Consider the following 16,010-nt stretch of genomic DNA (forward strand, 5'->3'; position numbering starts at 1 on the left):
TTTGTAATACAAAACCCGTGACATGAATCGTCAGTTAAATATATATACAGAAATTTGCAATTTAAATATTTATCTTTTGTGACAAAAGTTACCTACTATGCTCTGATACACACTGGCCATCACATGTACCTGAAGATTTTGAAGTACCCTGTGAAGAAATTACCATGCTGAGATTGGTGTGACTATCAGTAGTACAGTATTTGGGTGTACTATTAGGCAGTTTACTGGATCTCCAAGGTCCTCTTTTCCTTAATCACATCCTGCATAGATTCAATATATTTCTTGCAAGTTGTATCAAGGTTTTTAATAAAACTTACTCATGAACCTTTCAGAATCTCAGAAAGCACTGGGATATGCAAATTCTTTTTACTAGCATCATTTATTATAAACAGATCATCCGTTCACACACCTGGAATGGACTTGTGCATACATACTTAAAAAGTGTAACATCATTCATTCAACCATGAGATGAGCAGCTGCTGAATATGTCCTAAGATGAGCATGAGAAAAATGTACTTCCATCACAAAACCAATAAGTTACTCATAAACTAATAACTTTACAATTCGTCCTTATCGAACTCCTCTTCACCAGTGGGAGGAGTGCCACCAGCACCCTGGTACAGCTTGGCAATGATCGGCTGCACAATGTCCTCCAGTTCCTTCTTCTGAGCCTTATAATCTTCAGCCTCAGAATCAGGGTTGTCCTCCAGCCACTTGATCTTCTCATCAATGGCTTCCTCGATCTTTTCCTTGTCCTCATCGGTAAGCTTGGCTCCAAGCTTTTCCTTGTCATTCACCTGGTTCTTCAGGCTGTAGGCATACGACTCCAGCTCATTCCTGGACTCAACACGCTCCTTCAGCTTCTTGTCCTCGTCAGCAAACACCTCAGCATCCTTGATCATGCGTTCGATATCCTCTGGAGTGAGGCGGTTCTGGTCGTTGGTGATGACAATCTTTTCCTTATTGCCAGTGCCCTTGTCTTCAGCAGATACCTGGAGGATACCATTAGCATCGATCTCAAAGGTCACTTCAATCTGAGGCACACCACGAGGAGCTGGGGGGATGCCGGTCAGGTCAAACTTTCCAAGGATGTGGTTATCCTTGGTCATGGGTCGCTCACCCTCGAATACCTGGATAGTGACAGTGTGCTGGTTGTCAGAGGCAGTGGAGAAGATCTGGGACTTCTTGGTGGGGATGACAGTGTTACGGGAAATGAGCTTGGTCATGACTCCACCCACAGTCTCAATTCCAAGAGTCAGAGGGTTGACATCAAGCAGCACAAGGTCATTGGTGTCGTCCTCACCAGACAGCACACCAGCCTGGACAGCAGCACCATATGCAACAGCCTCATCAGGATTGATACCTCGGGATGGCTCCTTGCCATTGAAGAATTCCTTCACCAGCTGCTGGATCTTGGGAATACGAGTGGAGCCGCCCACCAACACGATCTCGTCGATTTCCTTCTTCTGCAGGTCAGAGTCCTCAAGCACCTTCTGCACTGGCTTCATGGTAGACCTGAAGAGATCCATGTTCAGCTCCTCAAACTTGGCACGGGTGAGTGTCTCTGAGAAGTCCTCTCCTTCAAAGAAGGATTCAATTTCAATCCTGACCTGGTGGCTAGCAGACAGGGACCTCTTTGCCTTCTCAACCTCACGACGGAGCTTCTGAACAGCACGGTTGTCCTTTCTGATGTCCTTGCCTTTCTTCTTCTTGTACAGCTTGATGAAGTGGTCCATGACACGCTGGTCAAAGTCCTCACCACCAAGATGAGTGTCGCCATTTGTGGCCACCACTTCAAACACGCCGGAATCAATAGTGAGCAGGGAGACGTCAAAGGTGCCACCACCGAGATCAAACACAAGAATGTTCTTCTCTCCTTCCTTCTTGTCAATACCATAGGCAATGGCAGCAGCTGTAGGCTCATTGATGATCCTCATGACTGTCAATCCAGCAATTGTGCCGGCATCCTTTGTTGCCTGTCGCTGGGCATCGTTGAAGTAGGCAGGGACAGTGACGACAGCATGAGTGACGGTCTTTCCGAGATAAGCCTCAGCAACTTCCTTCATCTTTCCAAGGACCATGGCAGAGACCTCTTCTGCAGCAAACACCTTCTCTCCCTGTGAAGTGGAAACCTGAATGTGGGGCTTTTCGTTCTTCTTGATGACCTTGAAGGGGAAGAACTGGATGTCATGCTGGACAGATTTGTCGGTCCATTCCCTGCCAATGAGCCGCTTGGCATCAAAGATGGTATTCTCAGGGTTGGTGGTGAGCTGGTTCTTGGCAGAGTCACCAATGAGTCGCTCCCCATCAGCAGTGAATGCTACGTAGGAGGGTGTGATCCTGTTGCCCTGGTCATTAGCAATGATCTCAACTCTCCCATTTTTGAACACACCCACACTGAAAAGAAAAACCCAACATTAGAAATGAGTAACTGCAACACTGACAACTCAGTAGCAAGATGCAATGCAACTAGACTGCTGGGCTAATTAGAAGACCTATACATGACAGCAGTGTGGTGATGCACAAGATAAAGGCAATGTTACAGGGTAGTGGTGCCCCACTAGTTAAACATGGGGAATGACCTTTTGATGAATTAGTGGAGGGAATGTTGAGGACATTGTGTACTGCTAAAGAAATTATTTAATAACAAAATTATTACAAGCTTTGCCAAGTTTAACAATCCTCACCATGAGTAAGTGGTGCCAAGGTCAATACCGATGACAGTTCCCACCTCTTCCTTCTTCGACTCCTTGGCTGTGACCAATACGGCCACGGTGGCCACCAGGCCTAGGGCTACCCAACACCTCATTGTCTGAAAATGAAAGGCACAGATTACTAACACTGAGGACAATGACCAAGGGTAGCATAGCCCTGCACTGCCAACATTTAACATACCACCCTGACTAGCGTTCATCCTTCCCCTATGACGTGACCTACATGGCAACCGGCATTCCCCGGCACATAACTGTACCGTCCCAGTCGGCCAGTCCCACACAACTCCCTCCCTAACCCCCTTGGCACCCCGCCCCGCCCCGTGATAGTAGTGAAGGAGGCGGACAGCTGTGCAAGTATATTCAAGAAACCGAGCACTCGCTGAACACAATGCCAAATGTTAAACCGCTTGGCTCAAGAAAGGCCAGTTTTATTCGCTTCATCACTGCCTGCCTCCCGCCGTAGGCTTGGCCCTCACTATCGAACCACCCCTGGAACCTTCTAGAAAGGCACCTTAAGATATTGATGTTATATTTCTGACTACTCCTATTAATGAAATGAGAACCATCACTAAAATGTGCAGCGTTTCGGCCAACCTCATAATAAAAAACAAATCTTAGTAGTACTGTTGCTTATTTAGACGAAGCATTTACTTCAAACAAATTATTTTATCAGAACATGAAATAATGCAATGAATACGTTATAAATACACAAAATGAGGCTATAATATATAATTAACCCGATCATTTACCCAACTTCCGGTTTACACAACTCCCACAAGTATAATATATAGTAACGTTAAATACTAATCCCTACTATAAGTAGTAGTGGGAAACAAAGTCTCACCAGTCAAATAATACATTAAATTTACTTTAGTTCTTCAGATAAAAAAAAAATCAAGAAAGAATGCCAACGTAACCTTTAACACAGCCGGTATTTTAACGAACACCAATTACATGACCAAACACGATCAATAACCACAAATCACTGCAAATACGTGACTCATACTCACATAATACACTTCAGAACGTTGATCGGATTCAATAGATAGTTATAAATATGTATTTCTGTACACAATACTGGATGGAAGACTGTCTCACAATGTTCTTCGGGTTGACTCTGTGTGACACTGACTGGGCGGCGCCGCGCTCCCCTACAAATATCGTCTGCAAAGTCTCGTGGACCTTTACTATTGGTCCTCGTAAACCACGTGGTACATAATCCTGGCCCTGCATTGGTTCACGTCATCACCCTCGGCGCATTGTCATTGGTACACGTCTAGCAACAATTTTCTAGAATCATCAAGAGCCGAACTTCACTTTAGATTTTAGTGTATATTCACTACATAATTTTTCCTCCGTTCTATCCTCTTTAAATATGTACACAAATAATAGGAATAATCTGATATAAGCTTTGTGGGTAATGGAAGCATAGTTTGATTGGATGAGAGGAAATTATGGCTAAATCTAGAGGTTGTTGGCAGTGTTGAGGCGGCGTAGTGAGGTGACGTCAAGATTCTGTCTCACTTCCTCGGACGCGGCACCAGGAGAGGACGACACGTAAACCTTCTTCTGTTTCGGGTGAGTTAATTGCGGCTGTTGTATCGTCATTGATAATCTGAAACACTTGTATGAAACTGAGCACAGCTGGGTCAAAGATCATTGCTCTTCCCGAGGGCGATGTCCCTGGATAAAGATCGGTGTTGCTATGGCTACTGGGGACACCGGTGATGGGCTGTGGCGCCACGTGGGACCCTGACCGGTTTGGCGGCGTGTTCAAATGTGATCGGTGCATTTCTTGGGTTTATTGAGATGTGCTGCACTTATTACTATTTTATTCCGGAACTTGTATTCGTGTACTTCAGTTTAGTGTTGGTGGGAATTAAGAATGTAACCTGTACAGACTTATTTGGAGACTGGCGATTTCCGGGCTTAAGTATGCCACGCTCTCTCTCTCTCTCTCTCTCTCTCTCTCTCTCTCTCTCTCTCTCTCTCTCTCTCTCTCTCTCTCTCTCTCTCTCACTGAAAACGGCATATACAAGGAAGTGGAGCGAGATCGACTTTTTTTTTTTTTTAATGAACTTGCTTCAGTTTTACCATTTTTTTTTTTTTCCTTACGTACTAGACTTGGTGCGATATGTGACCAAGAAAACCCTGAACGTCAATTAATAGGCATTCAAAATAATAGGAACCACCAAGAAGCCAATGGATATGCACGTGGCAGTTCCTATATAATTCCCGTATTCAGAAACGCCTCGCTCTCACCACGACAATTTTGTATGAGCCCAGAGACGACTACCCTACTTTTCAAGACAGCCTTTTGATTAACTGGAAATCTAATACAAGAATAGGAGAAATACCCTCAAAAAAAAAAATAAAAATAACTACCTAGAGCCTTTAGAAAGCGGTGATGATAAAGCTTTTCAGAAAACTCTAGAACATTTCGACACGTGTGGAGGTACAGGTACTGCCACGTGTTGGCCTAGTGATCTCAGCAATAGTTATATGCGTGCTTATTATCCATGTCGTAAAACCTCTTGGTGAACTCGTAACCATATCACCCGAGTAACACGTAACTCTCTCTCTCTCTCTCTCTCTCTCTCTCTCTCTCTCTCTCTCTCTCTCTCTCTCTCTCTCTCTCTCTCTCTCTCTCTCTCTCTCTCTCTCTCTCTCTCTCTCTCTTATCGTCATTTACTCGCAAAATCTCTTGGCTATCACTATGAAGCTTTGTCCTATTCATTTCCCTCTTCAGATGCAGATTACAAGGTAGTGTTTTTCATTAACCCCAGTGAATTGAGAAGTAAACATTTTATTTTAATTTATCTATCATTCGTTCGCTTTGCTTGTCTGGTTATATCCGTACTGGTGGAAATAACATGTCGGTTATTAGTAAAGTTGACGTGTCACAATGGATCGTTATCTCAAGGACACCTGTTTCCGTGGCATCAGACAGAAACTACTGGTTTGGCTTAGTGGGGGCCCAGATATAGGCATCTTGTGATTAGATAACCATGCACCAACGCGGGCTGCTAACCCCCCAAGGCGAAGATATTTCTGGAAAGTGGTGGAGGTGGAGATGCAAGATGCGTGTGCAGCTGTGTGGGTTCTCGAATGTCCTAAATGACGTGATAGCTATCCAGGCGTGGTGAAAAAGTGGTTTCTTTTAAATCATTTAAATGCTAGCCTTTTTTGGCTTATTGGTATATTTTTATTAGATTTATTTTATATTTTATTTGTAAATGGATGATTAACTTATAAAGATCACTGTTTACGAATTTAATATATCTTTACATTCTAACATTTTCAGGAGTGAGAATGCCAGTATGGATTCAGAAGAACAGAACCAGGTTATGGAAAAGCTGCCAGCTCTGACAGAGTCACAGAAACAGTCACTGCTGAAGCAGGATGCGCGGGGCCTGGTGCCCGCTTTTCATCAGCAGAAGTTGGAGAAGGAAGCTGCCAAGAACTGGGACAAGTTCTATAAGCGCAATGAGACCAGGTGGGCGAGAGTTGTTTGTGTTAGGGGTAATTACTATACATGTTATTATTTTGCCATTAACTTTGATAGTTTTCCTATCTAATGTTTTTAAGTGGTTGGAGGTTTTCATAGTGGCTGGGTTGTGGAATTTAACATCCACTTTTTGGCTATTATTTCTGGGATCAGCAGTTAGTTTAGTGGACTGAATTAATTTAAACCTGACGTGACATTATCTAGCCATCAGATGCAAGTGTGATTTTAATGTGCTTGTTTGTGGGTTTTGCTTTTCCTGCAGATTAGTATTACAAATTAAAGCATTGTTAGCATCGTTTTAACCTCATGCTCTGTGTAGGTTCTTCAAAGACCGTCATTGGACAACGAGGGAGTTTCAGGAGCTTGTTGGAGGTGGGGAAGTATCTCGGGTGCTTTTAGAGGTGAGCACACATGGTGGTGGACTGGCCTTTGCTAGCTATTATATTATGTGTAATGGAAATTTGGATATTCAAAGTTCCCTCAGTAATTTGTTACTGAGTAAAGGTATGCACAATAAAGAGTTGTAGATTGATATTTACTCTTAAATGAAAAAAAAAATGATTGCCTTCTGCCCTTCATTGTATTATTCTGAAATGTGTAGTGCTGGAAGTGTTTCTGGGTTATTTCGGTAAATCCGTTTACCTGAATATACTGTAATACCAGGGTGGCAATTCATCATGGGTTGGCTCAGATACAGCACCATGCACATGTATATACATCATTTACACCTAGCCCTATCATCCCCCAGTGGAAAGGGAGTCTCTTGGGCCACTTTGGTACATCCCAGCTTAACTATTGCTCTGCTGGCAAGATATAGACTTGTGTACTTGGATGTCATTAGCTGTATATGAACTAGAAAAAGGCTCCATCATTAGTTACCTCAGTTCATCATTGACCTTTACTGCATCATTAACCAGGTTTAAAGATTGTGGACAAACATTGGTGTGTGTGTGTCTATCTGTGTTTGGCAGCAGCTGTTTAGGTGGCTTGAACAGCAAGTGGTCAGGATGGGAAACACTTGTGTATCACCTGTATTATATCACTCAACTTTTCTGGTTCTCTTTCTCTCTGCACTGTTGTATACATTGTTACATTTGCCTTACTAAAGCCTGACAGGTACCATACTCGTTCGTTATTTCATATTCAGTGAAAGTAGCTCCCATCTGTTTGGTGTTTTGTATGTGGAATTATGGTTGTAATACTGTTATTATTTTATTTATTTTATTTTTTTTTATTTTTATTTTTTTATTTATTTATTTATTTTTTTTTTTTTATTTATTTATTTATTTTTTTTTTTTCCGTTATTTTCAGGTTGGATGTGGTGTTGGCAACTTTATTTATCCTTTGCTTGAAGATGACCCAAACCTCTTTGTGTATGCTTGTGATTTCTCCTCACGAGCAGTCCAGTTCATCAGGGAAAACCCCAAATATGATCCAGCCAGGATTCATGCCTTTGAGTGTGACATTGTTAAGGTAATTAAGAAGTGTCTGTTGAGAGTTTGATGTTCATGTATAGAATAGTGTTATGAGAAAGTAATGCAACAAACCATCCCGGCAAGAGGTTGATAGCATTGCTCTATTACAGGAAGAGTTGAGCAGCAAGCTGGATGGTAATAAAATGGATATAATCAGCATGATATTTGTGCTGTCGGCCATTCATCCTGACAAGTTCAAGGACGTCATTGGCAACCTGTACCGGTGTCTGCGTCCTGGTGGCGTGGTGTTAGTGCGGGACTACGGCCTATACGATATGGCCATGCTGAGGTTTGGGCCAGGCAGCAAGCTAGGCTCACAGCTGTATGTGCGCCAGGATGGGACCAGGTATGTTGTAGTTGGTATTAGTGATACTTAGGCGCACACATTTCATTCAAGGGAAATTCTTGAAGCCTACAGAATGAGGTATGCAAGTCAGTAATGGAGGTAATAGTTAAAGATATGAAGTCCAAGTGGAGAGCAGTAGAAAGCAGAGTGCCACAGGGGTCAGTATTGGCACCAATATTTTACCTCATTTATATTAATGACATGCCAGGAGTGAACAGCTACATAAATCTGTTAGCAGATGATATGAAACTGTGCAGAGTTAATAAAGCAAAAGGAGGATTGTGAAATACTGCAAGAAGACCTAAATAAGATCTGGGAATGTAGTAAAAAGTGGGAAATGGAATTCAATGTGAACAAAAGCCATGTCATGGAAATGGGAAAGAGTGAAAGATGACCCGTGGGAATCTATAAGATGGGAGATGGAGTAGAACTAGAGAAAGTAAAAAAAGGAAAAGGACTTAGGAGTGACGATGGAAGAAAACAATCAACCAGTAAGCCATATTGATAGAATTTTTAGAGAAACATATAATTTGCTAAGGAATATTGGAGTAGCATTTCACTACATGGACAAAGAAATGATGAAGAAATTGATAAGTACTATAATAAGACCCAGATAGGAATATGCAGGAGTAGTGTGGACCCCTCATAAAAAGAAACACATAAGGAAGTTGGAGAGACTATCAAAAATGGCTACAAGAATGGTTTCAGAATTTGAAGGCATGACATATGAGGAGAGACTAAAGGCTATGGATCTGCCAACCCTGGAACAAAGAGTTCTGATACAAGTTTACAAATTGATCAACGGAATGGACCAAGTGGATAATGAGAAACTGATCCTGAGAGAAGAATATGACATTCGAAGCACAAGATCGCATTGTAAAAAGCTGAGAAAAGGAAGATGTCTGAGAGATGTTAAAAATATAGTTTCCTGCAAAGATGTATTGAGACGTGGAACAGTTTAAATGAAGAAGTAGTGTCTTCAATGAGTATGCATACTTTTAAAGTAAGATTGGTTAAGTGTAGATATGGAGACTGGGCCACACGAGCATAAAGCCCAGGCCCTGTAAAACTACAACTAGGTAAACACACACACACACACACACACACACACACACACACACACACACACACACACACACACACACACACACACACACACACACACACACACACACACTCACTCACTTTGAGGTAATAGAAGAAAAGTTAGCCTGTGTAAACTGTTCCACTCACCACATTCCTTTAAGCCACATTTTGAACTGGATTACCATTCCTTGTATCATCTTCTTGAGTATGAAATGTTGTAGATGATAGTTAACTAAGTGGTTATTGTTGAGGTTTTGAAGTGTGGATGTATTTCTTCCCAAAAGCACCATTGTGGAAATATTTCACCCTGGCCGTCAAGAGGAAGTAGATCAATTCTTAGTCAATGGGTGAGGCAGGTGGTACAATCATACATTTTGCCTCAATCGGCTCAGGTACAATTGTTCTTCACTATTGATAATTTTGGTAGATTTTTCACTTATCATGGCAGTACTGAAAACCGTGTGTGTATTACGCAAGGTTATAGTGTTGCATTAATGGAGTGGGATCCGTGTGTGGATAGAGAATGTTTTCTGAAAGTGATGTGCATTGTTTGTTTCTCTTGAAGGGCATATTACTTCACCAAGGACGAGCTAGGCAGTCTCTTCCAAGAGGCTGGGTTCACTGCTGCTAGTTGTCATTACGTGGCTCGCCAAACTGTAAACAAGAAGGAAGGTGTCAATGCACGGAGGAATTTCATTCAAGGGAAATTCTTGAAGCCTACAGAATGAGGTATGCAAGTTAGTAATGGAGGTAATAGAAGAAAAGTTAGCCTATGTAAACTGTTCCACTCACCACATTCCTTTAAGCCATTTTGTACTTGATTACCATTCCTTGTAGCATCTTTTCCAGTATGAAATGTTGTAGATGATAGTGAACTAAGTGGTTATTGTTGAGGGTATGAAGTGTGGATGTATTTCTTCCCAAAAGCACCAGTGTGGAAATATTTCACCCTGGCCGTCAAGAGGAAGTAGATAAATTCTTAGTCAATGGGTGAGGCAGGTGGTACAATCATACATTTTGCCTCAATCGGCTCAGGTACAATTGTTCTTCACTATTATTCTTTGTTCTTTGTCATTACATTCAGACCCTGCTCCACCAACTAGTGGTGCTCTGCAGAGCCTCTATTCTATAGTAATTAAATATAAAATACAAATATGAACAATACCTAGCAGAGTACTATATAAAATATTGTAAAAACTGATCACACACACACACACACACACACACACACACACACACACACACACACACACACACACACACACACACACACACACACGATAAAATCTAGCTATACATGTAATGTAGTTTAAGTAATCAAAACATAAAAATTGCACATTAAAATCTTACACAGTATAATGTTGAGTGACAGTCATATCTGACATATCATAGGCATCCCTGAATAAATATGTCTTTAGTCTTTTCTTAAAAAGTTCAATGCTATTGCTTGCCTTGACCTGCACTGGAAGCCTATTGTACAGTCTTGGAGCACACACTTGAAAGGCTCTGAAACCCGTATCTGAGTTACATCTTGGCTCATTTAGCCTGTACTCATCTGCTGCATGCCACTACAACACTTGTCCTAACCTCAAATGGATGCAATAACTTTCTTAAATAAACAGGTTTTCCAGTAGTCATGACTTGATAAGTTAACACACAAATTTTATAAGCAATACGAGCCTTTATCGGTAACCAATGCAACTCAATGAGTACAGGCGTTATTCTGTCGCGAGGTGAAACATATTTTATCATTCTGGCAGCCCTATTCATTGTCAGTTGTAATTTCCTTAATTGATAATTTGGCAGGTTATAATACAAGGAGTTGCAGTAGTCCACCTTGGCTATTACATGATTTTGAATCAGAGACTTGACAGAATATTCATCCAAATATCTCTTTATGAAAGCAATGTTCCTCAGATTATACCTTGCCACTCTCACAGCCTCATTTATTTTATCATTTAAGCTTATATACTTATCAACTATGACTCCCAAATCCTTAACCCTCTTGAGATAAATAAATATTTGTACCATTTACATGTAAACTTTGCACTTCGTTAAACCTCCTAAGGCCACTCTTTTTTCCAATAAACAAACATTCAGTTTTCTTTACATTTAATTTCAACTGTTTTTTATTCGTCCATCCTTTAATAACAGCCATAACTCTTGTCAATGTATTTTCTGTATCTAAAATATTGTTAACTGTTAAGTAAAACTGAGTATCATCAGCATAGAGAGTGAAGGTTCATATTGATGATAATTTTGGTAGATTTTTCACTTATCATGGCTGTACTGAAAACCGTGTGTGTATTACATAAGGTTATAGTGTTGCATTAATGGAGTGGGATCCGTGTGTGGATATAGATTGTTTTCTGAAAGTGATGTGCATTGTTTGTTTCTCTCTTGAAGGGCATATTACTTCAAGGACGAGCTAGGCAGTCTCTTCCAAGAGGCTGGGTTCACTGCTGCTAGTTGTCATTACGTGGCTCGCCAAACTGTAAACAAGAAGGAAGGTGTTAATGCACGGAGGAATTTCATTCAAGGGAAATTCTTGAAGCCTACAGAATGAGGTATGCAAGTCAGTAATGACATTTGTTAGCAAGTACACCATACTCACTCAAGGCTTTGTTTCTTCACACTGAGTAAACTGTATTGCAACAGTAGTGTAACAGCACAATATTGTTTGCATGATGAGTAACCATCTTTTGCCTGAATGTTTTTGATGAACACTGTCCCAACATACTGAAGGCAAGTCCGGTTGATTTTATATCTGTAGTGTTTTTGACTTGGACACTGACATTTTATTCATTTTTCAGAGCCTGGGTTTTTCTATGTCTGGGACATGGGAAAGTCCAGGTTTGTAAGTTATCAATTTTTGGGATCTATTTGCATGTTTAACTATCACACCTTGCATGTAGAGAAACAATTAAATTCCTGTTCTTTCTGTAGATTTCAATATATTCCTAAAAAGATAATTTCAGTTCTTGCCACCTTGTATCTTTGTGGTTACTAAGAAGTGCATTGGAGTTTTCTCCAGTTGTTTTTTGCCAACTTGGTAATTAGGTCATAGATAGGTTTACATTAAAGTAAGAACTTTGCTTTCATTAATACATTGTATGATGAAACATTTTGACAATAAAATATGAGGAGAAAATGCTACAGTTGTAGAGGTCCAAGGTAAATCTTTTGGCTGATGTGTGTCTTTTCATTGTAGGTTTGTGCTGGAAGCATCAAGATCATTCAGTCCTGGAGAGAATGGGTAAGAAGCAATGCATTTCATGCGAACTATATTCTTAGTCTGAGGTATCCTTAAGTACTTTGGATTTAGTCACCTTAATTCGCGATGACACATTTGCTACTTCTGATAATGCTGATTACTTTTCCACCAAGATCTCTGAGGTTCATGTTAGTATTGTAATTCCCTCCTTGCTAAGGTCTGCTATTGAATGCTATTTACTTTTCAGGTGAGGACTCAGCACTGCTGTCTCCAAACAGGTGTGTGTTGCTTATGTTACCTTTGTCCAGATACTGAACTAGATAATGATGATAAACATAGTTCCTGAATTATCTTTGATGGTATTATTAGCTCTAACTGACTCCAAAACATGTTGCTATGTAATATCTTAAATTTGTTGGGCAGAGCTAATTTTTGCTTTCCTTATATTACAGATACAGCACCCAACTACCTGCAGATGATCTTGGGCATGGTTAAGCTCATTTTGTCAATACGGTGCCCAAAATCAAATATTGAAGGTTAGTTTTGTTTTGGTGTTTTTTGCAACTTGACAATGGTCTTTTATGCTGAAAGTTTTTGTGATCCTTGATTTTTTGGTATGCAAGTCCCTGAGAAGAATTTAAAAAATTCTGGAGTTTGCATTATTGTTCTGAACTTGTTGAGTTTATTTGGTGTTTGTAGCTAAATGTGTTTTGAATAATTGCAGCCAGATTACCTTTGGTGTTTTATTAAATGTTAGTTTTATTTTCAGACTGGGTTGGAATGTCATTTATTTGAAGCTTGGGAATGTTGGATTTGGTAAGTTGATTGCTCTGCTATTTACTTTTGATGTAGGTATTTCGTGATGAACATTTATCAATGATAAATAATGATTATATTTCAAGTCACTCTAATTTTTTACTGATATTCTTTGTATTTAGATTGTCATTCCTTAACTAGTTAAAGGCTAATTGTGTCCTTTCATTGCAGGTGTTAGTGGTGGCTTGCAGTGGTGTTATGGAAGGTTAGTAGAGGGCTGCTGTGTAATCATAAAAAGAGTTGACTTGTCTATTGTCATGAAGCTGGGGATGAGATAATTTTTTTTCCCTTATTAATCTCTGCTGGGATTCGTGGGTTGGTCTTGTATTTTGTTGACATCTATATTGTGCAGTCTCTTCTCTCCAGGTTTAGATGTCTTGTTTTCTTGATTCTATCTTTCCACCCAATCTTTCCCTAATTCTCCCTTCCATCTGGCTGCTGCATGCTTTCACAGGATTATCTCTATTCTGGCCACATATTCATACCTTTTCAGAGTGCTTTTTCCTTTTCCATGATGGTACAATTTTAGCTTACGTTTTGATCTCCACAATCCTCTTACTCTTCCATCAAATTTAATGGTTTTGTCATTATATATATATATATATATATATATATAGGTATATTACTTTTTAGAAGTTATCTAAGAATTTGCTGTTGGCTTTATGTTACTGGGGTGCACCACATTTCTTTCATCTGCAGCCATCCTGCTTTAAGCTACCTTTATGCATTTAACATTCACTTCACACTGGCCATCCATCCCATTCATGGTCATGTACTTGCATAAATCTCACCTGAGATTTGTTAATTTCTAGACCCAAACCATGAATGATGATAACTGGCACCAGATCTGAAATACAATGCTGCTAAATTAACCAATGCTGATGTTTGTATTTGATATTAACTAAAAGGAAAACTATATTGCATTGCTAACACTACATTTCTCCACACCATCCTGCAGTGTTATGATGGATCTATGGAGATACGCCGGTACTTGGTGCTTTGATGGTGGTGGAGTCTTGAGTCTGTGAGTATTGTAGCATTCTTCTTTGACAGACTTTACTTTACATGATGATTACTATTTGCTACTTCTGAGGTCAATGATTACTTTTACCACCAAGATCGCTGAGGATATTTATCTAAAGGTTGTCATGGAAAGTTGTTGGCCAAAATTAATTAAATATTTTATTCTCAGGTCATGTGAAGTGAGCTTCAAAGTAATGAGGTATGTTTCAAGATTTTTTTTTTCATTTCATGACTATTCAATTCAGTTAACTTGTCAAATATGCTTGGTGAATCCCAGTTGTATTGCCTCCCTCATATTTATGATGACAAAATAATGCAGTGATATTAATATGATCACTACTAGCTACTTCTGAATTTAACAAATATATAGAAATGCCTCTAGTGTTATGTGTAGCATCTAACACTTGATATTCTTCATAGGTTGTGTGTGGACTGCAAGAATGGTTTACCCTGTGCTGCGTGCTGGCATTGCTGCTGCTTGAGCAATTGTCTGAATAGACATGACTGATCCCAAATAGGTAGCCTAAATTAGTACAGTATTTCAAATATTTTTAGCAAAATATTAAATTTATTCAAAAATTATCTTGTAATCTGGTTAGCTTTCTTTGTACTGTATTGCAGTGTCTTAGTTCTTGTACTTCCTAAGGTATTTCTTCAATAACCTGATATATTTAGAATGTTCTTGCAATTTTGACCCCCAGCATTTTTCCTTAAGTATTTCCAAGTTGTCTTGTTCTTGCTGGGACTTTTGGGGGCCTTATAGACTGTGATGCCACAGCCTCAGACAGAACTGGTAGCAGGCAAGTTTTGTGGTTATGTTAAGATTTGTCTTATAAAATCAGAGAAGGTGGTGTACTCGTGTAGAATGTGGATGTGGAGTGGAGAGCAGTGCAATGGGAGAGGTTAGGGCAGCATAGCAACAGGTGTTCTTGTTGAGTGTGTGTGTTTCACTGTTTGATCTGCTGCAGTCTCTGACGAGGTACCAGACGTTACCCTACGGAACGAGCTCAGAGCTCATTATTTCCGATCTTCGGATAGGCCTGAGACCAGGCGCACACCACACACCGGGACAACAAGGTCACAACTCCTCGATTTACATCCTGTACCTACTTACTGCTAGGTGAACAGGGGCTACACGTGAAAGGAGACACACCCAAATATCTCCACCCGGCCGGAGAATCGAACCCCGGTCCTCTGGCTTGTGTGTGTGTGTGTGGGGGGGGGGGATCCATGGGTAGTGAGGTGTTGTCAGGCCCTAGTGTGTGCATGTGGGCATTGATGCAGCTGTCATATCCTGTCAGGTGACTAGTGTCTAACACATGGCTGGTGAAGTTGGTCCACCAGTGGTGTTGTCTTGTCTGATGTGATGTTGGAAGATATGCTTTTAGGACAATTATTCTGAAGTTTTTGTCTTGACAGGATTTTAATGTCAAGAGTGCAGTCCTCAGTTATGGGGGAGCTGTTGTATATATTGTATTTTCATTATTTTTATTAAATCAATAATAATGTGAAAGTTTTTTTAATATCCTAATGACTTGAATGACATTTTACTTATTTTATTACTGGCTTATACAGTAGTTGTATTTATTTTTCATAATTTTGTCAACTTGTAAGAAGTACGTAAGCAAGGTATTGGATTCAAGGGTAAGGTGTAAACACAACAATCAAGAATTGTTCTCTATACTATCACCACCAATTGCTTAAACTATAACATAGCCCGATGTGGTGTGGTCCATTTGTTGACAGTTTAGCTTTTACCTGCCACATACAGATAATAGGCCCTTTCTTCCGTTCCCCCACCCAACCCCCAGGTCTGTATATATATATA

The 16,010-nt window shown here is 40.2% G+C and overlaps 2 protein-coding genes across 4 annotated transcripts; one reads left to right on the forward strand and one right to left on the reverse strand.

Moving 5' to 3' along the window:
* Window positions 1–363: 363 nt before the first annotated feature.
* LOC123499494 (endoplasmic reticulum chaperone BiP) lies at window positions 364–3,882 on the reverse strand. Its single transcript, XM_045247523.1, has 3 exons — window positions 3,725–3,882; window positions 2,688–2,812; window positions 364–2,397 (listed from the first exon to the last, which is right to left on the reverse strand). The coding sequence occupies exons 2-3, from the start codon at window positions 2,807–2,809 to the stop codon at window positions 558–560; spliced, it is 1,962 nt and encodes a 653-aa protein (XP_045103458.1). The 5' UTR covers window positions 2,810–2,812; window positions 3,725–3,882; the 3' UTR covers window positions 364–557.
* A 303-nt stretch (window positions 3,883–4,185) lies between these two features.
* On the forward strand, window positions 4,186–14,736 carry LOC123499496 (tRNA N(3)-methylcytidine methyltransferase METTL6-like). Of its 3 annotated transcripts, XR_006672997.1 has the most exons (15): window positions 4,186–4,292; window positions 6,019–6,210; window positions 6,542–6,623; window positions 7,534–7,695; window positions 7,808–8,043; window positions 11,536–11,696; window positions 11,943–11,982; window positions 12,341–12,385; window positions 12,591–12,621; window positions 12,796–12,879; window positions 13,113–13,159; window positions 13,331–13,364; window positions 14,118–14,183; window positions 14,352–14,381; window positions 14,603–14,736. XR_006672997.1 is itself a non-coding variant. In XM_045247526.1 (7 exons), exons 2-6 carry the CDS (start codon window positions 6,035–6,037, stop codon window positions 9,855–9,857), a joined length of 819 nt encoding a protein of 272 aa, XP_045103461.1. In that variant the 5' UTR covers window positions 4,186–4,292; window positions 6,019–6,034; the 3' UTR covers window position 9,858; window positions 11,536–11,672. The 3 variants fall into 3 exon arrangements, 1 of the variants encoding a protein (XP_045103461.1); XR_006672996.1 differs by lacking the exon at window positions 11,943–11,982; XM_045247526.1 differs by lacking the exons at window positions 11,943–11,982; window positions 12,341–12,385; window positions 12,591–12,621; ... (4 more) ...; window positions 14,352–14,381; window positions 14,603–14,736 and adding an exon at window positions 9,695–9,858 and having other exon boundaries at window positions 11,536–11,672.
* The last annotated feature ends 1,274 nt before the right edge of the window (window positions 14,737–16,010 follow it).

This window comes from Portunus trituberculatus, chromosome 50, assembly GCF_017591435.1.
Source record: "Portunus trituberculatus isolate SZX2019 chromosome 50, ASM1759143v1, whole genome shotgun sequence".
NCBI classification, from domain to species: Eukaryota; Metazoa; Arthropoda; class Malacostraca; order Decapoda; family Portunidae; genus Portunus; species Portunus trituberculatus.

Bases quoted from the DNA above. Each gene is read 5' to 3' on its own strand.
- LOC123499494 (XM_045247523.1), bottom strand. From the start codon at position 2,809: ATGAGGTGTTGGGTAGCCCTAGGCCTGGTGGCCACCGTGGCCGTATTG. The intron at 2,398-2,687 runs GTGAGGATTGTT...TTTTCTTTTCAG, and splicing joins CTTGGCACCACTTACTCATG to TGTGGGTGTGTTCAAAAATG.
- LOC123499496 (XM_045247526.1), top strand. From the start codon at position 6,035: ATGGATTCAGAAGAACAGAACCAGGTTATGGAAAAGCTGCCAGCTCTG. The intron at 6,211-6,541 runs GTGGGCGAGAGT...TGCTCTGTGTAG, and splicing joins TATAAGCGCAATGAGACCAG to GTTCTTCAAAGACCGTCATT. The intron at 7,696-7,807 runs GTAATTAAGAAG...GCTCTATTACAG, and splicing joins TTGAGTGTGACATTGTTAAG to GAAGAGTTGAGCAGCAAGCT.